Source organism: Setaria viridis, chromosome 6 (assembly GCF_005286985.2).
Source record: "Setaria viridis chromosome 6, Setaria_viridis_v4.0, whole genome shotgun sequence".
Classification (NCBI taxonomy): Eukaryota; Viridiplantae; Streptophyta; class Magnoliopsida; order Poales; family Poaceae; genus Setaria; species Setaria viridis.
Genome location: NC_048268.2, coordinates 33,633,026 through 33,658,173, shown reverse-complemented (window position 1 = coordinate 33,658,173; position 25,148 = coordinate 33,633,026). Strand labels below are relative to the sequence as shown.

Here is a 25,148-nt window from a genome sequence, read left to right as displayed (position 1 = left end):
CAGCTGTGCGCACATGGGTGGCTGCACGGATGAATTGATTCCGAGTGAACTCGTTTTTCTTCCAAACTATAAATCATTTTTGGAATCGTTTAAACCATGGCCTTAGTTAGAATTTATGCAACAAAATAAGATTCAATATAAATATATTCTGTTTTTTAAAATATTTTTTAAAGATAAACATTTAGAATGTACTGTTTCGACATTGAAACATTTTGACTATACGTGTTCAGCAATTTGGATATACTGTTTCAACATTTGCATATAAAATGTTGAATTTGTTCATTGAAATTGTTGAACTAAGTTTGAATAGATGTTGAATCTAGAAATTTGAAATATTGAGTGCGTTCTCAACATACTAGATGAAAAGTATTTTACAAAAGATATTGAATCGTTGACACGGACTATAAAAACAAAAAGAAAAACCCTGCCACCATCCTTCACGCTGCTGTGCTGCCTCGCTGGTCCTGGCACGCTGCTTGCAGGATTGCAGTAGATTTGGGCCGTGGTGGGCTGTTTGTTTCCAGTTGTTCCTATCACACGGAAGTTATATAGGAGCCCCCGGTAATTTTCATATACGCGGTCCAACACACTTTCACTAGTGAAAAGGCACGCAATGAAAGCCCATGACAACATTGTGCGGTCCAACACAGTGTAAAGGCAAAATGGCTCAGCCCAATCCAAACCCAACTGTACTGAAAACACTCCCTTTCTCAGGCCCAAGACTCTGCTGCTCTGTTTGTTTTTCGTTTCCAAGCGCGTCGAGTTTGGAGGGGCTCCAACTCCAAATCCAAATGATTCGCGGGGAAATTTGTTGATCCTACTAGCAGAATATATCTCCAATCAACTTCTCCAATGCTGCGAATACCAAAACGTGTCAAGATGTTGGACTCCGGATTTTTCGAGTACAGGCTCGACTAGCCATGGAGCTCGCCATCCGGCCTCCGGGTCTCCGGCAACTTCTCCGCCGGCGGCCACGTCTATTATCATTTAAGGGGAAGAAAAATGCATGTTGTTCCAACACAATATTTCATAAAATGATTGTGTCTCAAACACAAACTGTATTATTTGACTAACGTAACAACTATGGGATCTCATCAGGCCAGCCTTGTTATTGCAATTTCTGCCTCAGTCTCTTGTTCGACTTGCGCCGCTGTCATTGCTCTATCTTCAAATTTTCTCCGGTTCCTATCTTTCCAGATATTCCATGCTGTGTACATGAGCACAGCTGCTTCGCGCCTTCGAATTTGTTAAGGTAAGTTGGTCAGGTTCTTGCATTGTTCCAGCAATCTTCTGCTGACAGGTCTTGTACCAGCACTCGAACGAGATTGTCAGACCACACTCTAATTCGTTCCCAAACTTTCCTTGCAAACGAGCACTGAAGAATGAGATGGTTCAACGAGACATGCATGTCTGCCAATAACAAATGACAGGTTTCCGGACGATCGAGTCTTTAGAGAACTAAAGCAAACTGAATGTAATCTTGAGTGCCAACCAAATGTCTTCTGCGGTTCTGCTCACACCGTCAATGTTCAGACTTCAGATCAAGAAGTGAGTGAAAGCTTAACGGCTGAAACGATCTGAAATCGACTTGGGTATGAGGCTGGTTGTGCTTGATTGTTTCTCCAGCCTGTGTCAAGTATTGGAGAGTGCTGTTATAATTAGACAATAATTAAGAGTGTGCTCTATATATGGAGCGGTGAAGGCAGAGGGTAGAACCTTGCAATCTCTTCCACGGACTTCATTATTTGCTCCGAACTTGTTTCAATTACCTGTCCCCCAAGAATCATCTCATCCAAAATTGTGTGCAGCTGCACCGGATATTAACATGAGCCAAGGAAGAGCATGATGCAAGTAGTACAAGACGTCACTATGAAAGGAACCGGAAGAAATGCAAGGCCGGTGGAATGAATCATTGGGACATTTTGTCTTATAAATTGAGCATTTTTATACAAACATGTCAAAGTATTATCCACTGTGGACACTGCAGAATACAGGAAACAAGGGAAAACCAGCATATCAACAGAGCTAATGAGCCAAAATTTGGCCCTCCTATTGTACTTAGAGATAACCCAGTTACCCTTGAAAAATTTTGATGCAGTATCCAAAAACTTCTACATTCCACATTTTTGCTACCCAACGGCATGCAATATGCAAATGAAGGATCAATGTTAAACGGGAACTTCAGCAGGAATATAACAATGCACCTTGTTAAAGTTAAATACAATGTCAAGCTCGCATACATTCTTGAAGCATCTTTCCAATGTTTCGACAAAAACTGTGCACAAGACAAAGGTCATACAAAGTAATCAGTCTCCTTGTTGAAGATAGACAAAAGAAGTCTTGCATGACACTGTGACAGTGAGGTATAATATGAAAATTCTAGCAGCTAGACAGAATTGGTGGACAGAGAAGAGTGTTAAAAACGTGCTACTGTAGTTACATCACAGCCACAGGTACTTAGCAACAGAAAAATATTGCATCGCAAATACAGAATAGAAAATTGCAGGAAACGATGTTTGAATACTGGAACAAGCACAGTAGACAGTTAATGACTACTAAGACAAGTCAAACAGATGAACATGATTGCGCACTGAATATACTTCATTCCTTATGCAGATGAGAATGACATCCTCTTTTAATTAGGCATGACACATATACCTGTCACATCCACTAAATTAAAAAAATAGAATCAATAAGTCAGGTTACCTTGTACGAGATCAAGCATGGCGAGTTCATTCTCAGAGCTATCAAAGACAAAAACAAAGTATAGAGTGGCCAAATGCTGGTACACCATTTTTGTTCCCTGGAAAGCACAAAGAAGAAAAATCAAACCTTTCTGACCTTCATCAACGTTCTGTCAATAATATGAGCAAATGTAACCTAGATGGGACAGAAGTCCCAAACTTAGTAAGGAATACTTAGCTTACAACATTGCATGCTCACTGAGCAGTTAGCACAGCTTATATTACATACAGATGACTGACATACAGATCTGTATATATAAAGGAAAAGAAAGCAATTGGCTTTCGAGCACTTAAATCTTAATATTCTCATCCATTGCTAGCATTTGCATACAGTGCATAAGATTTTCCCTTATATTGTTACCGGGCCAAAGATTGAATCGACCTCGACGAAATTGCTCGCACTGTCCGGCCTTGCAGATAGTACTGCAACAAGAGATTCCACAGATCAATGACAGCATCCATATAAAATTCAGGAAGAAATGACAAAGCGAACCGTAAATACATTGGAAGACACTGCGGACGAGGTCCTGATGCTTCTCCGGGGGCTGCAACCATGAAAAGGAAGATGTAAAGAACTAAGGGAATTTAAGATTTGCTTCATTAACGTAATCCATGCGAAATGATCCATGGATGAAGCAGTGCTTGATCTGGGTGCGGAAATTGAACGAGCACTTGTTGGGTGGCAAAGAAAGAGAGGGGGTTAGGGGGTGACTATGGAGAAGAGAGGAGAGGATTCTGAACCTGGAAATTGTAGAACTTGAGGAGGCGGGGCTTCGCCTGGGTACTGATCACCATCACCGCCTGAATCATGGCCGGCAACAAGGAGGTGGCAGCGGCTGGAAGGTTAATGATCAGATCGTGAGTGCTGGTCAGCAGAGGAGTCCTGATTAGAAATCGCCATCGTTGTGAACTTGGAAGACATCTCCAACAAAGGTGTGAAATACAACAATTCAAATGTAACCTTGATGTCACTGCCCCTATAAGCTTCTTTATTGGTACAGTGGACTAGTGGAGGAGGACGATGGGATAGATAGACAATATATAGGTCACTAACCACACAAGGCCAACATAGGTTATCACATTGACCTATACATCTGTTGAGACCATCCACTTGCATTGCATTTCCTTGGTATAAATAAGGTCAAAAGTGTACCATTCCAATCCTAACATGCAGTAGTTATGTCCAAATTTTGACATCCGGCACTGTTGTACTGAATGAAAATTCTAGTTTGTACAAGAAGCTCTGCACCAAATTTCGACATCCTGCATCAGAGGTGACAGAAAAGCAAATCTGGACATACTGCAAACCGGCCAGTATGCAAGTCCTGTTGTAGCTAGATAAATTAAGTAACCTTCCTTTCCTGCTCTACACAGCTCATGTTCAAGAGACCCATATCTGCGCATCCGAATAGATTGCTCCCCACAACTGTTGTTAAACTACATCTGACCTTGTTTTCACTTCAGAAATTAATTAGCTGTTCCCTTTCAGATTAATAGATCCAAGTCAACAAATTTATTTGTTTTCCTTCCCTTTTCTAATTTCATCTAGCCGCATAGTACTAGTACGGTAGTACCAGCGTGAACACTAGCCATATTTTTATGTGTGCAGCAAGCCAGCAACAAACGAAAGAGGGCACAAAAAGATTCTGGGTTATTTGAGCATGCATTTGGGATGAATTGTTCCTACGACATTCAGAACCTGTGGTACGGTTCGAATTAGACATTGCATCGAACAGGTCAAGGCATCAAGCAATCAGAATTTAGATGCCAAGCTGAATGCTAAACCGGCAAGCTAGGAGCGATTGACTCGATGCCATTCATCACAGGAATTATCTACTGGGTTTCTAGTACTTGGTGCCATCGTTTGGGGATAAAAAAAAACCGCGAAATGTAGAGCAATGTTCTACTAGAGCAGAGGCGCTACTATTCCGGAAGTGCGAAACCATAAAATTCGGAAGGCATCCAGCAGAACCCAAATCGATCGGTTCCAAATCGGATCGCCCTAGGCAACACCCCGACCATATCTTCCTCGAATCCCACCTAGCCACCAACGAACTTGGTTACCTGAGGTAGCCGAAGGTGCTGCCGCTCTTGGCCTCTTGTTGCCGTCCAGCAACCAAAGCTGCAGCCCCGCGACGCCGGTGTGACGATGATGCGATTGCGGGAGCGGAGGTCGCCGGCCTGAGGACGAGCCGAGCAAATCCGGTGGGAAGTGAGAGGCGCGTGCAGCGCGAGTCGGGAGGGCCCAATTGAGGAGATCCAAAGTTCCAAACAGGCCCACAAACACATTACCCGTGCTCACCCTTCACAGCAAAACTAGGGATCGAGAGGCTTCCAGCCGGCACTCCCCGATCCCATGAGCGATCCCAAGCTGCGGCCGCCGACGGCGGCGGAGGTCGTGGGGCGGCTCAAGGACGAAGGCGGTTTCGACGCCCTCCGCCGATCCATCGTTCGGAAGGTCAAGGACAACGTAAGTTTTTCCCCCCAAACATCAACACCCCAAATCCTTTACCCTAACGTTTTGCGATTTGGTTGTTCCTAGTCCGTAATCCTGCGCTGTGGAACTTTGATGCGTATAGTCTATTCGGTGTATTGCTCATCGCCGTCACTTGATAGGCCTATAGGGATACGGGGCTCTGTAGGGATCATTTTAGATGGAGCGGTTTTGCGATGCAGCATTCCCTTATTTAGGACTATAAATGGAGTGGAGACTTAAATCATCCACCACTAGTGAGTGCCGTGCCAGAGATGGTTACAGTGGATTGGAGCTAGTGATCCGTAACTGCTAAATATTTTAAAAGCTTTTCACATTGAACTGATGGTCTTGACATTATGGCTTGACCTTGTCGAGCTGCTGCAACGCTGTTGAGTAGAGATAACTACTCAAATCATAGCCTCAGTTCCATGTATCATGCTGTTCGTATTAAGTTATCCGAAACTGCAACACAAATGGTGGAGAGCACCAATTGTTCCAGTCATCTGTCAGTTCTTGCTTTTCGGGGAATATTTGGTACACCTCTAGTGATGTTGCATAATTATCATTATCCGGTCATCTGTTGACATATAAATGTGAGAGACTGTAATTTGTATATTTTTTTCTCATATAAACACATGTTGTCAGCATGATGTTTTGTGTTGTTATTTATGATTCGCATTTCTACCCAGCCAGGGTTTTGTGCTCCCCTGCCTTAGAACAAAGCCAGGGACAGGGAGTCTCTCTTGCTGTGGTTGAGTTTGTTTATTGTTATTCATGAGCTGTGCTGATTACCAAGTGCTCAACTTCATTTTAATATTTTTTCCCAGTTGTACAATCTATCTGATGAAAATGCCCTCTTCTTCATAGTGACTTTATTTTTGTAAGCTCTGTCAATAGAAATTTCCTTGATCTCTTTCTTTCCTTCTTTCTTTCTTTTTTGAGACATGAACCTTTCGACCATGTTTAGTGCGCATCTGGTAGATTTCCTGTGATAACATCTTAATTACAGCTCATATGTTGTATCACTTGCCTCTTGGGAAATTTGAAATCTTTGTGACAATATATGTTGCTAGATGGGTGTATAACCTCTTACATGGTCAGCGTCTTGCTCAGTAGATGTAGATTGCAAACTATAACGGTTATTAATGGCGTATACTTCTATAAGTTGATGGCATGCTATATCTTTGTTGCAGGAGGTGCTGCGCAATAAAATCATCAGAGGTAAAACAGTCAGTGGTACTACAAGAAGATGGATCTGAGAAGTTAAAACTAAAAGACCTTTGTGATGCAATCAATAAAGATATTGGGTAAGTTGAGCCCCATCTTTGTAAAAGCTTTCAAATGTTATTGTTTCTTAAATGTACACAATAGATATTGATTACTAACTCAACTTGTTGCTACACTGCTCTTCCATATCAGGAGCAAAATAATGGGTCAAATATCGGATGAGGTATGGAACACCATCCAGTCAAATGAAACTGATATAAGGGGAACCGTGGAAGCTGTCTACATTAGGATACTGAACCCTGAAAAGGGCCCAGAACCTTCTTCCAAGAAGCTGAAGAGGATGGGCAAAGAGCAACAAGTTTTGCCAGCAAAAACACCAACCACCGTTGCAGCGAGGTGGAAGATGATGATCCGTTGGAACCACCAGGTTTTGGTTTCAGAGATAATCAGCACAATAACATAGCAGCAGCAGCAGCGCAGAAGCAGCAGTCACCGCCAAATTTGGAAAATTGTAGTGAAGGGAAGCCAAATGGAGGTGAGCCAGTTGTTGTGGATGACACAACAGGTGATGATGATGATCCTGCGGTGCCCCCTGGATTCGGCTAATGCAGCTTGCAAGCTTAAATGCCAGCGCGCTTGTTTCTTATGGCCAGCAATGTACAAGGGAAATGCCTTGTAGTTTCCGTTGACAGGAAGAGTAATGCTTTACCTCGTGTTTGTGGCTCGAGAGGTGAGCAGTTTCAAATGAATCTTGAGTCCTGAACCTGTGTTATGGCGGTAAGTCTGTACTTCACTCAGATATCTTTTTCTGTGACGTTGGCAGATATGCTGGTGGCTGACAAAGTTTTCATTGTGCGCGCGGTTTCAGCGTGGAAGCGTGTGCCGTCTCTTGCCCGCCCAGCTGCGCTATGATGCTCCCCGGTGTTTCTTGCTTCCTTTCCTGCCGTCCAATCATTTCTGTGCTTCTCCTCCGTCGATTTGGCTTGCTTGTTTGGTTATTAGGATTCAGTTGTTTCCTTCCAAATTGTGATTCATTTGGTAGAAAGTTGGCACTGCATAGCTAGAAGGTGGGTTTCATGGAGCTCTCGGTGTAGAATCAAGCTGTGGCCTGTGGGGACATCCACAATGGATGAATGCAGCTTTCAGGCTTCCTATTCGGTCAGATTGATGGTAGTGCATTTGAAACTTTACAGCCACATGGATTAGCAAGCTTGACACAGCCATGTATATCCTTTCTATAACAGCAAGGTACGGCTGCTACGTTGTACCAGACTACCAGTTATCATTTATATGCAGAGAAAGTCGCCCTTGGAATATAATCTTTAATGCCATCTTCACTAGAGAAAGCAACTGTAAAGGCAACACCAATGACCAATTGTTGCAATATTTTGTTTTCTACCTTGAGTATATATGAAGGGTTCTATGTATGTAAACACTTTGTTGAGTAAAATTAGCAAAAGTTGCTATCTACATGTACTGTATTGCATCTGTGTAATCCTGTAGCTTCTGTAGAACTTTTTAGTAGCAACAGCTGCTCAAAGTTTTCTTTGCACTTACTGATTTTTTTATTAAAAAAACACTGTACGCAAGCACAGTAATGAAACATAAGTCCATGAGCAATAATAATCGGACCGAAAAAGGCCCAGCTTCATTGTCACAGCACTTGATGGTTGATGGGCTACTCCGGCCTAGCTGTCCTCTGCAGCTCAGCTGGTTGACTTTGTGATTTCGGATTATGTTTAGAAGCAGGCTTTCAGCATTGTCAAAAGTAGACAGGCCGTTATACCTATACCCTAGTAGAGAAAATCGGGTGGCATGATGATTTGTCTTTTTGGATAGCAGGTTGTAGCTGCACCTTGAGACTTGAGAGTTGCCAAGGTCAACTCCTACAAACCGCAGCTGCACTGTAGTTCACTGCAGTACCTGATAATAGAACAAAAGGACTAAAGTAGTAGCAGCATTTGATAAGCAGACCTATTTTCCATGCGCAAGTGATGCTGCTTCTTTTCTTTTCTTTTTTGAAATAAAGCTGAAGAGAATAAGTTATGTTCAGTCCTGTCACTGCACGAGGAAACGGAGCAATGGGCCAAAAGTGGGGCCACAGGTGTTGCTAACGCTGACGAGGACTCGTCTCTGACGGCCTTGTCACGCGGCCGGTTGGTGCCAGTGCCAGATGAAACGTGCATACCGCCTGTCGCTACCGATCAAGATCCTCTTGCACCTTTGGCAACGATCTTGATCCTGTCTCATCAAGCCTCAACTTTCTGACTCTGAGTTGTACGAGGTGTCGGCAATACCTACCGTCGGCCTTGGCCACAACCGCTTACCGGGTAGCGTTTGCATTTCTGACGGCTGCACTACTGTCTCAGCTCGTTTCAAATTCATTCAAATTCGAGTGCTGAACGAAAGGTAGTCGGTGAGATGGACTCGCTCCTGGAAATTTGGCCAGGTTCGTGGAACGTTGAACGGCGAAACTCACGCATGTAAAATCGGTCAGGTACGTGCGTTTCGCGTCGAGAACTTGGAACGGGTAGGCACGCTGCACGTGTAATCGTGCGTAGAAAGTTGGTCAGGTCTGTGTCACGTCCAATTTGTGCAGCTGACCAGATAAACCACGTGGACAACGACGTCACTTTCGGATGAGTCGCGTGTGGTGTTTTCTCAGGCTGTGCCTGTGCCTGAGTGCGGAGTGCCTCTGGTTCTGAAGTCTCTGCAGGTTTGGCCGGGCTGTCTTGTCTTCACATCGGCTCTGCGTAGTCCTCAGCTCGTTGACTCGCGGTTTGGGAGTACGTAAGGAGCAGGCTCTCAGGGTTGTCAAAAGTCTAGCAGGCCGGTATACCTAGAGAAAATATAGTGGTATGATATGATTCGTTAATTTCAAAAAAAATGATACGATTTGTCTTCTGGATAGTGGCTTGTAGATGCGTGCACCTTGAGAGTTGCAGAAGGTCAACTCCTACAATCCGCAGCTGAACTGGAGTTTATTTACCTGGTAACAAAAGAACAAAAAGACTGAAGCAGTCTAGCAGTGTTGATTATCGAATAGCATGCCTATTTTCCATGCGAAAACGATGATGTGGCCACGTTCGGTCACCAACCTAGCTAGCGTTTTCAACTCTGAAGAGGAACAGTTGGGTTATGTTCAGTCGTGTCACCAGATGAGGAATCGGAGCAAGGTGACAAAAAGGATGGAGCGCGCCTAGCCAGTACTCCCTCCTTTCCACAAAAATTGTTCATTTAAAAAATTTTAGACAAACTATTAGCAATACTAAAAGTTAAAGGTACCTCTAATAACTCTTCTTAATTGGATGGATTACCAAGTAGAATTAATTATGCATGCATGCTTGCAGTAATTGTCGGACTATTAGCGTTCTTTGTTTAGCGAGTCTAGCTCGGATATCATGGGAGTAAATAATGATTTGTTAACTAAGTCAGAAGGTATTATGAGAGTATTTATTGGATTATCTGAAAGTTGTACAGATATTTTTTGTGGGATAAATTTTAAAAGATAAACGAACAGTTTTTTGTGAGATGGAGGAAAGGAGTAAGCAGTAGCCACTGCAAATGTGCACGCAGGTGGTCAGCCTGCAGTGACGCTCGCACCGTGCCGAGCAGACGCAACCGGAACCCGGAACAGTGGTAGACGACCAAACACCCGGCGAAAGAAAAGGCCGCGTGTCATCATGACTCCCAGCGAACCTGATCCTGATCGAATCCACCGGATAGAATATGCACGCCGCCCTAGGCCGTAGCGACCCACTGCCACCCCGCGCCGGCGCCGGCGCTGGCGCTGGATCCGATCGGTCGCATCAGGCAGGCAGGACGTACAGGGCAACATGGGCAGCACGCCGCGGTCGCGGACGACAGACACGGTAGCGACGTGCATCTCCATGGCCTCCAATCGCCCGTGACGACGATTGGGGGCTCCGATCGGCCGTGCGCGACTCCTCCATGCGGCGGCCGCAGGTTTTGGTTGGAGGCGGCGGCTTGGATATCCATCCAGAGCGCTGCCTGGAGCGTGCACGGTGACGACACGCTTAACCGTCATCGTGCGTGCCGGTGGTGTCGTCGCGACGCACAGGTCGATCGATCAGCCGGCGGTGACCGGGATCATTTCTCCGTTACTGGCTTACTGCAGGCATTTCTTTCGCTGGCTTCGGAGAGAGTTTGATGAGGTGGATCGGATTCACGTGAGCACGTTAACTTGTCACGACGACAACGCCGGCCATCCGTACGTGGTACGTGCCAGAGAGGCCAGCTGAGCCCGTGCGGGTTGTCTTTTACCGGCGGCGAACAGGAGGCTGAAAGCGAGCGCTGTGCATCACTACTGATCGCCGGGCACCGTAACTTGGCACGGCGCCTCGCGCACGCACCATCGGATTTGGAGATCGCCGTGCGGCGTGGGGGTGATGAGATGTATACGCATGCAGTAACGCCCCGTAATCCTCCTCGCCGCCGTAACATTAAACGTGTGGATCCCCCGTAACCGTAACACGCCTGCTATCGATCGACCTGCAGTCGTGGTAGCATACTGATAGATCCGTCCCCGACACATACGGTTTGGACCTTGCAGCTCCAATTACCACCACTCCTGCATTGCTCTCTTCGTTGCTGCAAATCTGCATCAGCAGCTAGCCAGCCTTGCTTTACAGCTCCAGTACCAGCAGCATCACATCGACCAGCAAAATCATCAACCCTTTCTAAGCATCCAATGCCATCTCTCTCCACATGCATGACGCGTGTAATGATGGTTTTCCCCCTGAATTAAACGCGCCTTTGTACGTACGTACTACGCCGTGGCCGTATGGGATGAACTTTTCCTGGACCGTAGCATATACGCGTAGGGCCACTTCTGCTTTCTCAAGTCTGGACCTCTGGCGGCGCTCTTTCTTGCCACTCCGAGCCAGGCACGGAAGCGTACGCCGTATCCGGCGCCGTACGGCCTTGCTCCTTCCTTTCAGCATCCTATGCTGCCGCGCCGGCCCTACTATACTATACATGCGCTTGTCGAGCGCTACCTGTAGTACCAGTGTTCGACACATGGGCCCTTGGAAAGCAATCTTGGCCGTTCGATCGGAGGTCGGACGGCCCAGATGATCCAGGCAACAGGCGAAAAAGGACATGAGAAGGGACAAAGGGAGTATAAGCTGGATAGTACAGTATAACGGTACACACACACACAGGCAAGGCAAGGCAAGGCTTGTGATAACTGTTTCACCCGCCACACGGAGAGCTAGTAGCTCATCGCCTAAAATAAGCTGGATACTTTGCTCGAATTCCGAGGCCGGCACGGCACCTTTTCCTCATGCATCGTAGAAGGTATCTTGTATTTTATTTTTGTGCTCCTATGATCCTACCCCGGCATCAGAGACGACGATGGACAATGGATGGATGGGGGTTTGCAGTACTAAATTTGGTGGCTCCACATCATGATGATGCCACCCCCAGCTTTGGAGGGACAGGAACAATATCAAACACCAAATGGTGGGGGATCGGAGTCGGAGCATGCAGAAGCATCCCTTCAACAGCTCCACCATCTCGCCGTGCTGCCTTTCCAGCTGCAGGCTTTTGGCTCAGCTTCTTCTTTCACCTCAGCACCGGCCGGCACACATACTACAGAGAGAGAGGGAGGGAGAGGGAGATCATCCTAGAAGGAAGCGATCTCTCTGATCTGATGGCATTGGATCCCATGCAGCAGCGGTGTGTGCGCCCCAACCCAGACCCCAAAAAGGCTTGGGGGTGGTCAAAAGGCTAAAAAGAGATGGGGATGGCAAGGGCAGAGGGAACATGGCCTTTGCTTGAGAATCAAGATTTGGACTCGTGCCACTCTCACTCTCACCTGCCTGTCCTGCCAGACCAACTGGTGCCAGGCCACTCTCACTGGACCCTCATCAGTGTTGCTTCAGTTGCAAGATGTGAGGAAAGGAAAGGCGTTTGCTGAAAGCGCACACTTCAGAGGACGCCGTAGAGGCAAGGTGCTTTGGCCGGCCTTTCAGGGTGTAAAACACATTTCTTTTTAAAAATTTAGTAGCAGTAATCGTTTTTCTCAGTCTCAATAAATTTCTATGCTTTGTAAAAAGTAAGGGTAATCCAACTAGAAATGTAACAGTATCCGTTTTGCTTTTGCTACTGTGTTGGTGTTACTGCAGTGTACTACCACAGGCTAGCTAGAGTGATGTGACGGCCTCACTTTCCAACCAAACTGTCCTCCTGCAGGGCTCAAAAGCACCGTCACGGTCGGTCAGTCTTCAAGAAAAAGAAAAGAGTACCTACAGCACTCCTAGAACAGTAGTGACGCCCTCTCTCCGTTGCGTTTTGTTTTTCTATCCTAAAGAAATGCCGTTACAAAACAGGGAGGGGTGGGTCCCTTTGGGCAGCGTCCAAGTTGCTTGCTGTTACAGAGACCCGGGAGGGAGGGTGCCTGTTCCTTTCCTTCTAGATCTGCCACACCACACTTTGGTGTGCCACTGCCATGCCATGCCATGCATGATCCGTCCATATGCAGGGGCAACTCTGATCCTGATGTGGATCTCATCCATCTACTCATGTCAGCTCGGTGCCCCCCTGACAAAGGCAGATGCAGGATCCGATGGCCGTCTCCCTCATCTGGATCTCTGTTGCCACTTTGCACCTGCAGAATATACAGACCCCCTGAACCGAACAAAAAAATCCTAACATTCAGTAACCAAATTCCACCATATACTGCGTGCTATCTCAAAACAAAAGAAATTAGCGTCGGGCACACATGGGTCCGTACCTCTCGCTAGTGCAAAGTCTTAGTTTCGGTTGGTAAGCCTCGTATCTCTCGAAAAACCAATCGGAACTGATTATTCGGGATTAAAGATCCCCTCTTTAGTCCAATGTCATTCACCCGAGACTAAAGATCTCCTTTAGTCGATCTTTAGTCCCGGTTGGTATTACCAACTAAGACTAAAAGGTTCAAAAAAATAAAAAAAAACTGCCCCCCCATCCCTGCTCACACCGCCTCAACCACCGTACCACCTCCTTGGGCTCCAACTCCACCACAGAGACAATCAAAATAATTAACTCTTCACAAATTTAAGCAAAAAAACATATATGCTCATCTCACATGACCATCACACAAGTGAAAACACACAACCAATCAATTCGCACAAGATTTGATTCACAGCACATGAGTTCGATTTGATTCACAACACACGGAGGATTCACCAGCACAATCGCAAATGAATCATTCACAAACAAATCACAAACTACAGAATCACTCACAAACGAAACATTCACCGGCTTCTCGTATCCAAAAGCTCTCCCGCTCGCCATCTCGCCTGCACACCGGCGGCGGCCAGCGCCCTGGGGCCCGGCTAAGGAGGGCCCGCGCCCCAGCGGCTAGGTAGCCCGGCCGGGGAGGCCCCGCGGCAGATAGTGGAGGGAGGAGAGAGAAGGAGAGGGAAGAGAGGAAGCGGTGGAGGGAGGGAGAGGCCGGTGGTGGGTTGGGAAAGAGGATAAGGTAGTGGGGAGAGAGATGGGGCTGCCGGTGGGGGTGATAAATTAAAGGCCGGTGTGGAGAGAGTCCATCGGAGGAATAAAAAAAGAGAGGATATAGTCCCGACTGTTGTTTTCAACCGGGACTAAAGGATTTTGTCCCGGTTGGAACCACCAACCTGGACTAAATGCCCCACCACATTCCCTCATTGTTCCTAGCTATTACAACTGGAATTAAAGGAGGCTCTTTAGTCCCGGATCAAAAATGACTGAGACTTTTTTAGTTGGATGGAAAGTCATTTCTCTACCAATGAATCAGGAGCCATGCCATCATCCCGACTGTCTTGCAAGGGAATAAGAAGGAAGCTGGCTGGAAGGGAGATCGGGGGTGGCTGGTAGTGGTTGGGTAAAGTGGCCACAACTGGATCTACAGTATCAGCCTGCCTTGCTCGTTCCCGCTGAGTTTTTTTTTATTGGGGAAGGAATCATCTGGATGGGGTGCGTTGATCCTCTTTGTTATGTTAGTATACTACAATAATGTAATGCTGCATTGGATGCAAAGCAAAGGATAAAGTGAAAGGTATGTACCATGCATACCCACCTCAGCTGCTCTCTCTCCCTCTCCCTCTCCCTCAGATCAGATCCCAGGTTGATTAGATTAGGTTATTCTTCTTCTTCGCTCTAAAGAAACCACAAGTAGAAAGAATTAGTGGCAGTGGCAGCTGGTTGGTTATCAGTTGCATGTAAAATAAAGTCAGATCACCCCCAAGAAAATATGGCTCCAATATATTCTGCAAGTGAATAAACAGAGACGCATCTACCAGATGGATCAAGTTCAGATCCAGAAGCAACATTATACAAGCGTGTCGGTGGTGGTGACTTGTAACCTTGCAATAAGCAACGAAAATGCAATGCGCCGTACTTTTTCTGGCTGGGTTCTTTTATGGCACAGGGTACATTGGTGTGTGGTGCTGACCTGGCTGATTAGAGCAGCGATAATAAGCTGCGTTGATGAGGGCAGTTATTGCCGGTAACAGTCAAGTACTACTACTCCTGCTCCTGGCAGCAACAAGCCAGCACGCCACGCCGCTGTCTTTACGCTACGCCCCGGGACCGGGACGAGGAGGATCGATCCCCCACGCCGACAGACAGGGCTCGGTCACGGCGAACCAGTAACGAGGTGCCCGTGCGCTGTCAGGGACGCCATGCCAACAAGCAGAGCAGGCAGCAGAGGGAGATCAGATCGCCTCTGTCAGACGAGCCATGCAACTGCACGCATAGAGTGTTATATGGGAGACGACGGGACGGGGACAGTGGTGGTGACAAGAGCCCAAGGCAAAGGACACCGTCGAAGCATCATCAAAGCTAGCGTGCATGCAGTTGCAGGCCGGCCGGAGGGGGCGTGGAAAATTCGTCGCCAGATTTTACTGACGCCGCCAGGTACCGTACGCCTTGTCGTTTTTACTGCCCGCACGCACGCTGCTACAGTCTTGAGGCTACAGAGTGCTGCCAGCCCGTATCTGCCTGGGGGCTGATGCCGTGCTGCTCTGTCTGATCAAGTGACCTACAGTTAATTTTTTTTTAACTGCTGTTGCTGTGGTAACGCCGTGCGTTCGTGCGATGGAGAGAGGGAGGGGGGAAAGGTCAATGTGGCGTTAACTCGTTGCCAAGAATCCTAGGCTGCTGCAGTGCTGCTACTTGCCCGGTTGACTTGGCAGCCCTGGCATGGATCGCCTCCTCTTTTTTTTTATGGTGGCCGAACGCCCAACCAACGGAATCATCCCGGACATACCGCCTGCCGGTTCGTTAACACTCCTCGTAGGGGTTTACGAGGACACATTGTTAAGGAAGGTTGGTGAGAAAGGTAGTACGGTTATTTTAATTTTAATTTTATTTTATTTTAGAAGAGGAAGAAGTTATTCCTTCTCACGTTCTGCTCACCTACTCTGGAAATCTTGGTGTGGACCTGGCAGCAGCTCCAACTCATCCCCGATCGCCTCCTCTTCTATTTTTTCTGCTTGCCCGACCCGACGTTACAGAATAGTAAATGTTGATTTGGCAATGCTTTTTTTCCAACGGAAAGGGGCTATTAACAAAACCAAGTGGCTCTCTATTATCCCCGTTCCAAATTATAGGTACACTATATCTAAAACGATCTACAATTTGGAACGGAGAAATGCAGTTAATACTACGTTACCGTCTTACCGACAGTGTACACAATTTCCCTCCTTTTTTCAAAAAAAAATGTCATGCTTCTTTTAGTGCCAGCTTCAAGGGAAGATGCATGCTTGCTCAGCCTTCGCTTGGACCCGCCGATAACGCGCATCTTCTGGCCAAATTTAGCACCTCAGAAACCCAGTAGCGTGTGTGCGAGATCACAGGCAGTCAGCCACACGATTGCCCCGTCCATGGCGTTGCCTTTTTGCGCCTCCCCTGATCCTCTCCGAGCTCCCCCTGCCGCTACGCGTCGTCCTCCTCCATCCCCTGCACATGGCCCCCTGAGAATCTAGCCTGCCTAGCCACCATCCCACCCCAACCCCGTCTCACACAAGCACCACCGCCACCTCCGCGCCAGTGTACGGGCGCGCACCAGCTGCTCCGCCCAGCGTAGGAGGCAACAAGATGCTCTGTTCCTGTCTCTCCCTTCTCAGATTCTCTCACTCTCATGATGGCTTTCCTAAAACAACTAGGAGGCTGAGACCTACTCCCGAGGCAGGAGCATAGCAGCCCGTAACTGCCTGTAGATGCAAGTGTGCAACAGCCCATGTGAAGGGAGGGGAGGAAGAAAGAAAGTTTCTGCAGCCTCTTCCCCTTGTTTCCCTCTCTCTCCCTCTCTCTCCCCCACTTGACCAGGGAGAACGAACGAACCAAGTCACCCAGCATGCATCCACAGCTCCCAGCTTCCGCTCCAACCAACCCAACCTCCCACCACGCGCCCAATCACCATGGATCCATCCACCCAATGGCTTCCACATGGCTGCATGTGACTGTTGACGCCGCTGTTTCTCCGGAGAGACAAGAGGCTTCTCCTCCTCATCCCTGCCTGCCATTCTGCAGTAATCTGAAGAACAGACACCTGTTGCAATTGCAACTTGGGATTTCTTTTTTTTTTTTTTACCGTGCCCGCAGGGGGAATGTGCCATGATCACCAGGCAGGCATGTAGCTCAGGAAATTTACAGAGATAAATAAGGACTAGCCAGGGAGGTGAAAGGGGGAAAAAAAATGCACCATGCCATTGGCCACCATTGGTCCATTGCCTTGCATGCTGCTCTCATGAATAGAAGATTCTCTGCAGCAGCGCCTATCTCCCCTCACCAGTGCCGGGACAAAAGAGCAGAAAGTACATCCACAGCCCACCCACGTTTCTTCGCCTTCCTTCCACCCCACTCCATCCAGGCATCCATGGATCCATGCATAACAAGCTCAACCAACTAATTCTGAAGATCTGATCACCACCAGGCTTCACAATGCACTTTTGCACATCTGGATCAAATTCGGTTAGAACTGGAAAGATCTTTGCTTTTGCCTCGTCATGTGCAGAATGGCTTCTCTCCCGTCTACTGTCAGCCACAAGCCCACAATTCTTGTTGAGCTTTTGTTCATGCCACTGGATATTTCCTCTGCAATTGACACAAGAACCAAGGCCATCCTAAAGCAAACACAAGTACACAGCAACAGAGCTGAGCCCATGGTCTCTTTTTTGAGGCAAAAGTTTGTAATTTTGATAAGCTGTGAGCTATAGTTTAATAAATAATGAACAGATCTCTGGGAATTCTCTTACAAACTTTTCACTTTCCCATTCATCAGATCATCACCTATAAATATCCCAATTCTACAATTTCTACTCCACACAACCCCCCTAAATAAACAGAGGAAAAAATAAAAAAAATAGACCAAAGCATTATTTGTACGAGAGCTCTGTACCATGCCATGGCCGTGCAAACCAAGAGAGGAAGGAGAAGAAGAGGGCGAGGAGAAAGTCACGGCTTGCAAGAACTCCACGGACCCACGGACGAATCGACGACGACCATGGTACCATGGAGCCCGTAATCGGCTGCCAATTGAGCTTCGGCGGCGCGGATCGCCGGTCGGCCCCCGGAAGGCCGCTCGGCCGTCAGCCCGCCCGGATCCGCTTCTTGGGCGGCAGGGCCCGGAACACGGTGGTGAGGTCGCGCGCGACGGGGAAGAAGGCCCGCCGCGCCGACGGCGCCGCGGACGACGGGAACTTGCGCTTGGCGGCGGGCGGCGTCGCCGGGGGCGCCCACGCGGGCTTCCGCGGCGCCGGCGGGCACTCGGCCGGCGCCCGCAGCCTGCTCCCCTCCGACGTCGGCGTCGTCGGCTCCCCCACCTGATCCTGGCCTCCCGCCTCCGCCTCCTCCTCTGCCTTCCCCTGCCCCGGCGCGGGCAAGGTCACAGACTCCGCGTCCGGCGCCGGCGCCGTCGACGACGAGGCCGCCGAGGAGCACGCGGGCTCCGGCGCCTGCGACGCCGCGGTCCTGATCGGCGGCAGCGCCGGGAGGACGTCCCCCGTGGCGGCCGTGGAGCTCATCTGGCCTGCGCGCGCAATTCTGGCCGCGGGAGGGGGGCACGGGCGAGCGCAGGCGTTGGGTGCGAGGGAGTAGAAGAGATTGGGGGAGGGAGGAGGTGAAACGAGGGGAGGCGTATGCAAGGCGGTAGCGCCAAGCCGCCGAGGCTGTTAAATAGTCGTCGTCTAGGGAGAGAGAGAGGGGAGGGGAAGGAAACAGGGGGGATAAACCGCTTTGATCGGCTTGGGTGGGCCCAGCTTTATTGCTCCCATCGACTTTGGCCTTGTAGTAAAAGGCACAAGGAGTAATAGCAATCCTGGAACTAATGCGTTCCAAAAAAAATATCCTGGATTTAACAATTTTGGAATCCTATTTTCCTGAAAATAAATAATTGGTGTCTTGGATTTTTGTGTAGAAGGCTTTAGTAAATGCTGTTTATATTTTATTTTTAGGAAAAAGGAAAAATTATGGCACAAGATATTATGGCACAATTAAGACAAAAAAATTATTTTAGTTTTAGCAAGAAGAAGAATTTTTATTAGGTAGTCCAACGGATATACCAATTTTTATTATTATGAGAAAAAAAAAAGAATAAGGGAGGTGGAGGGGAGATAGCAATTGTTGCTAACACAATTTATAAATTCGCCTTTTAAATTGTCCCCCCTGAGGTAAACTACACTACCATGTCAACAGACTTTATATAGGAAAAACAAAAACAACATGACGTGGATAGATACAGACAGGATCTCTCGCATCCTTCCCATGCAAGCCCGGACAGGCTCGAACCATGCCAATCAATCCTCACGCACGTTGGGTCGCGTGCCGCCGTGGCAGTAGCACACACATGAACATCGCCGGCCGGATGCCCGCAGATCGGTGCGTGCACGCCCTGCGCGTGCCGCGCGCGCCGGCCGGCCGGCCGGCCGACGGGGACGATCGATCCCTTGCGTGAGATGAGACGCAGAAGACATGCTGGGCGGGCGGGCAGAGGCAATGATGGCGTGAGGAATCACCAGCGAGCAAAGCAAAACGGGGCGTAAAGGCGCGCGGCACCGGCACGCATCGCGCCGTCGCATGCATGCGGTGAGGTGTCGTCGCCGGCACAAAAGAGATGGGCCGGTAGTGGGAGGAGGCCGGAAAGCGCATCGCCCCGGGCGCTGGTGATAAGGGTCGTAGCTTGCAAGTAGCCGCGCGCGCGGCGCCAGCGTGGCTTGGCCCCATCTGACGCCGCCGGCCGGCGACGTTGATTCGCACAGCTCAGCCGGTTAGTCGCCGCTGCCGCCTGCGCCACCGCTGGTACCTGGTAGGGCTGGACAGAACAACTGACAGAAAACAAACACCAACGTCCAATGCAGTGCGGTGCAGGGTTGCAGGCAGGAGCTACGATAGCTGTAGCACTAGGCACTAGCACACTGCGCACGAGAGAGCCTGGAGCCGAGGTGACGTTGCGCTCGTGCACGCGGCCCCTACTGTCCTGACTGACAGATGAATTACCCTTCTCTGCCAAACTTTATCACCTGTCACATTGGATGTTTGACACTAATTAGTAGTTTTAAATATAATCTAATTACAAAACTAATTACACAGATGGAGTCTAATTCGCGATACGAATCTATTAAACCTAATTAGTTCATGATTTGACAATGTGGTGCTACAGTAACCATTTGGTAATGATGGATTAATTAGCCTTAATAGATTCGTCTCGCGAATTAGACTCTATCTGTGCAATTAGTTTTGTAATTAGCTCATACTTAATCCTTCTAATTAGCATCCGAACATTCGATGTGACCCTACTAAAATTTAGCACCTCGTATCAAACGGCCCCTTTGTCTATCAGTACTAGTAGAAAAAACTTTGATCCGAATTAATTGTTTGCGAACCACGAATCCACGATTTGAATCGATATGCGCAGTCAGCTTTGGGGTGGATATCTAATAAATTGGGTGGTTTGAAATTGATTTGCGCAGTCAGCTTCGCAATAATGAATGCCCTAGATGCAGAGATGGCGTCCTGTCCTACCCATCTATATATCTGGTCGATCTTTCTCATCTCCCGGCACCCTTTTTTTTCTCCCATTTTATTTCGTGGGCTGTAGCTGAATAGCTGATGGATGGATTGGTTGGGATAGATGATGATGATCGGTGGCGTAGACTACGACCACGGAGTAGTATTTGCGTAGACGGAAGCGCCTCCCCGAGTGGCGACACGCCGGTGAGTGAGGCAAGACGCCAACCGATCCACTCATCCACCATCCAGCATACTCCTACTACATGGCCTTCGTTTGAAAAAAAAGGATCGGTGCATGATTGGGTTGGACGATCGCGCGAGCGCGGGAAACTGTGCGGTTTTTAGAAAGGGGTCTGGCGGCTGCGTCCTTTTCTTTCGACCGAAGTTCTACTACTGCTATTAGTGGACACAGGATTTCGAATTTGAAATTTGCATTCAGGAAGCAGTTGTGGTAGACATGAATTTTTAGTAGCTTTGCTTGAGATGAACTGCATGGTCGATGGCCTTTTTCCGGTGTACGTTGCTGCAGTGCTGCTTCTCTGAGGAAAACGACGACGGATCTGGTTCGCGAGGTGGAGAACGCCCTCCAATTGTGGAGGAATTTCGAAGATTGCCACTGGCTTGCATGAGAAGGTGGAGGGACATCACTGATCAGTTTAAGAGGGGGCCTCAGGTGGGCCAGATCTTCGTTCCGCACCCGCCCGGCCGGGGCCGGCCCACCCAGCGGGCCGAATTAGTTGGCAGCAACAGAAAAGGCTGATGATGATGGGGCCTCTGCTGTCTGCCCCCGAATGGGTTTCTTTGGGGTTTTTTTAATGAAAGGTTTCTAAATAAGATGTCATTTAATATGTCATTTAATCGTTGTTCCTTTCGACACCGCACCCTTTTGAATTTACATCCTCCATCAATTCACATTCATTATCCACATTTATTATAAATTTCGCGCTCGTGGAGTCGCGCGCATCACTTGCCTCTGCCGATCGAATCGGACTACCGAATGTGGAATTTTCAAAAGGCTGCTTCACCTCGTATCGAACTAGCGAAGAATCCCTTTTAGTTATTTCTTACTCCACAGTGGGTGTTTTCCTATCCTTTTAGGAGCGACAGACAGGGGTGTTTGGATACTAGACGCTAAACTTTAGCAATGTCACATCGGATATTCGGATGCTAATTAGAAGGACTAAACATGAGCTAATTATAAAACTAATTGCAGAATCCAGGCTAATTCGCGAGACAAATCTATTAAACCTAATTAATCCATCATTAGCAAGTGGTTACTGTAGCACCACATTATCAAATCATGGACTAATTAGACTTAATAGATTCATCTCGCGAATTAGACTCCATCTATGCAATTAGTTTTGTAATTAGCTTATAATTAATACTCCTAATTAGTATCAAACATCCGATGTGACAGGTGCTAAACTTTAGTAGGTGGTACAGTGCTGCTAGCTGTATCTTATGGACGGCCACTATTAGCTGTCTCTCTTTAGGATTGCTTTAATTTCCTGCGAGGTTTAATTTTCGAAACCCGAAGCATGCGATGGACTTTATCCATTGTTCCCGGTTTATAGTAGGAGAGCTGGATCGGCGCTCTTGATGTCAATTAAAAGGCCACCCTGCTATAATTCTACATGCACTGCGTGCGATGCAATAATGATAGGCTTTTGGCTTGTTTGTCCTAAGCTAAAGCTCTCCCTCAAATGTACTAGTACAATAAAACAATATAGCACGCACGGATAATGATGGCCGGCTAATACGGATCTCCACTTTGCGAACATGCATGCTTGTATAATCCAGACTAGCATGCAGGAGTACTTTTTTTTTTATAAGTTGCCCGTTAAAAGGATAAGACGGCGGATGATCAGAACTTAAGAAGAAGGCCCGCGGCGGGACAAGTAACATTGCATGGGGTCCCACATGCATGTGGGCCATGTGGCGGGCGATGTACGTCATGTCGACGTCCTTGTCACGGCCGCTGGTCGCGGGACGTGCTCATCCATTTGTCTTCCCATGCAACCTACGACTGAGCGCAGGGATCCAATGCTCTGCTTTGTTAGTTAAACAGCAAAATCTGAATGGATTATATTTGGTGGACCAAACAAAAGCTTTGGTACGTAATCTAGTACCAGCGCACTGCACGCACTGTATCTTTTTCCTTCTTGTATTTTTTTTCTCAAAAAAATAAAAAAAGGTGCTGTGCGTGACGTGGCCTGACGTGTGACGAGATTTACCCACAGGGGTGGAAAAGTCGGGAGGAGCGTATCCTGCACGTTCGTCTACAGTGCGGTCAGGGAAAGTGCTGAAAGTTTGCACTGTAGCACACGCACGGCACATGCACGGTGGCTCCCATCATTTATACGTGACCGGAGGTCGGAGCTAGGCGTGCAGCGTAGCCACTTCCGATCGATCTCGTTCTTGCTTGCGAGATCGCAACCAAAGCCGTGTACCACATGCAACATCGCAGCTGATGCGTGCGTAACGACACAGATTCGTGTACGGGCGAAATACGGACAGCAAGCAGGGAGCAGGATGGAGTGGCCCCTATGCATGGCTACGAGAGCTGACTTTAGAAGCACATTAAACCTGTAAAAAGCGATGCGCGGTGGATGAGCAGAAGCTCCTTTCGGCAGACGACGTACAGCACGATGGTGGGCTGCTTGTTGAATTTGGGGGACCTTGTGTTCGTCGCGCCGCGCCGGCCGGCCGGCCGACCGCATGCCGCTGGCAGGACCGCGCGCGGCGGCGCCCGGCCGTACTGATGGACATGATGATCTTCCTTTTTTTCATTCATTGAAGATAGGTATCGATCGACGGCCCGATCTGCAGCCGGCGGAAAGGAAGCAGTGGCTCCTGCAGATCCCACGCAGTGCTGTGTCGGGCGTTCATCCTATCCATGGCCACGGGCATGCATGGACGCCGACGACCCCACCGCGGTCGGCCGCGCCGATGGAGCTGACAATATTCATGGGCGTTGGCGGCATCGGCATGTGCAGCAGCCAGCCAGTGGATGGATTCACGCGTTGCCTCCTTCGATTCCAAGGATGCAGGATCTGCCAAGGACGTGCCTCCAACTGCTTGTAGATCGTCATCTCTTGATCTGGCGCGTCGAATGTGAGAGCGCTGCTGATCATCGTCTGCGTGCGAGTTGTTTTGTGTGCAGGAGCACGATGATACATGGTGTGCCTCTGATAGTGTCTGATCCCAGTTTACTTGCGATCCGGGCCGCGGCCCATGGATTGAAGCGCGCGCGACGGGCCGCCGGCTTCCTACCTAACTAAATCCAGCGGGCCCGTCGTGATGAGGGGGAGGGAGATGGCATTCGGCCCGGTTCGCTGATCTCGGGGTGCAACGGCCTACATTACCGGTGCGACTGCCATTCGGCCCGGCAGTTCGTTCGTTAGTCTCGCGCCGTTCCCGGCTCCTTTCCTCTTTTCGTTGAGCCGTCGCCTAAATAAAATAAAATAGAACCCCAAACGGCAAAAGCGAAACCCCGTGCGAATCGCAGCGACGGTTTTGGATAAAACATAGACCGACTGCCCACAGGATCTCACACACGGCAGACAGTCGAATCCACTGACAGCCACTTTGTTCCGCCGAATTAATCCAGCCTGAACCCGAGGAAAAGCAATGGATCATCAGCTAGCATAGCAACAACGCCAGCAGCTGGATAAACTGAGCATTCTCTGTTGTCTCTGGCCTGTGCAGCCACTCAGCAGCCAAGTCAAACCTCAAAAGGTAAATTAAAAGCCGCGCTGCCCCGGTGGCGACTGGCGACTGAACATTTGCATGCGCTGGCGTGTCCTGTCCAATCCCCAATCGTCGCAGCCGTTCCAATCAAATCAATCATGCCCCAGATCTTCCACGCGAATTCAAGGTCTGTTTGTTCCTTTGTTCCAGGATTGAAGTTTAGTATATTTACTAATTTCGAAGTATTAAATATAGATTAATTATAGAATTAATTGCATAAATGAAGGTTAATTCGCAAGACGAATCTATTAAGTCTAATTAGTTCATGATATGACCATGTGATGCTACAGTAAATATGTGCGGATCATGAATTAATTAGTCTTAATAGATTCGTCTCGCGAATTAATCACAACTTATGCAATTAGTTTTATAATTAGTTCACATTTAATTCTTCTAATTCGTATCAAACATCCGGTATAACTTGAACTTAAAATTAGTCCATGGATCCGAACGTCCCCTTCTCACCTCGACACCTGCCCGTGCCCAAGAACCACGGACCGTCCAATTCCAGCCAATGCAATGCAAGCCTCGTTCCCGCCAAATATCCCGCCAACCACCCGCAGAAAGGCCAGCTTTTCTTCAAGGATGGATGGTGGATCAATGGCGAATTGGCGACGAGACGATGATGTGGTTGGAGGCGAGAGAGGCTCCACGAGAATACCAGGCGCCAAGATCCCATCTGCTCGACGGGGACCCGTGGCCGGGCATGTGACAGCAAGGGGACAAGGGCGATATCGGCCGCCTTATCGATTCCCTCGCGATCGGGAAGGAAGGAGAGGAGCAAAGCGACAGGCCGCATCAGTTCCCGTCCCGTTTCGCCACGATGCTTCAGGCCATCTCCAATCCAACGCCACCTCTCCTTTTTCTCCCTCTTCTTCAGATTTGCAGCTTCGTTTTTGGGAGACTTTTTTGGTGGGTGAGATTAGTGGTGCTGGATTCTTCCTGCCTAGGAGTAA

At 48.4% G+C, this 25,148-nt stretch overlaps 2 protein-coding genes and 1 pseudogene across 9 annotated transcripts; 1 reads left to right on the top strand and 2 right to left on the bottom strand.

Moving 5' to 3' along the window:
• Positions 1–1,007: 1,007 nt before the first annotated feature.
• Positions 1,008–5,186, bottom strand: LOC117861205 (AP-3 complex subunit sigma). 8 transcript variants are annotated; one of them, XM_072294470.1, is made up of 9 exons: positions 5,047–5,186; positions 4,809–4,925; positions 3,486–3,609; positions 3,247–3,289; positions 3,106–3,167; positions 2,707–2,803; positions 2,205–2,275; positions 1,717–1,808; positions 1,008–1,627 (listed from the first exon to the last, which is right to left on the bottom strand). In XM_072294470.1, exons 3-9 carry the CDS (start codon positions 3,552–3,554, stop codon positions 1,561–1,563), a joined length of 501 nt encoding a protein of 166 aa, XP_072150571.1. In that variant the 5' UTR covers positions 3,555–3,609; positions 4,809–4,925; positions 5,047–5,186; the 3' UTR covers positions 1,008–1,560. The 8 variants fall into 8 exon arrangements, with proteins under 8 accessions (XP_072150571.1, XP_072150569.1, XP_072150570.1 ...); XM_072294468.1 differs by having other exon boundaries at positions 3,486–3,580; XM_072294469.1 differs by having other exon boundaries at positions 3,486–3,627; positions 5,037–5,175.
• Positions 5,101–7,917, top strand: LOC117861204 (uncharacterized; annotated as a pseudogene).
• Positions 7,918–17,621: 9,704 nt separating this feature from the next.
• On the bottom strand, positions 17,622–18,610 carry LOC117859801 (uncharacterized). Its single transcript, XM_034742981.2, has one exon. It carries the CDS (start codon positions 18,456–18,458, stop codon positions 18,024–18,026), a length of 435 nt encoding a protein of 144 aa, XP_034598872.1. The 5' UTR covers positions 18,459–18,610; the 3' UTR covers positions 17,622–18,023.
• Between the last annotated feature and the right edge of the window lie 6,538 nt (positions 18,611–25,148).

Excerpts from the sequence above, each read along its gene's own strand:
- LOC117861205 (XM_072294470.1), bottom strand. The coding sequence starts at position 3,554 with ATGATTCAGGCGGTGATGGTGATCAGTACCCAGGCGAAGCCCCGCCTC. Across the intron at positions 3,290-3,485 it reads TCAAGTTCTACAATTTCCAG|CCCCCGGAGAAGCATCAGGA; the intron begins GTTCAGAATCCT and ends TCATGGTTGCAG. Across the intron at positions 2,804-3,105 it reads TCGATTCAATCTTTGGCCCG|GGAACAAAAATGGTGTACCA; the intron begins GTAACAATATAA and ends TGTGCTTTCCAG.
- LOC117859801 (XM_034742981.2), bottom strand. The coding sequence starts at position 18,458 with ATGAGCTCCACGGCCGCCACGGGGGACGTCCTCCCGGCGCTGCCGCCG.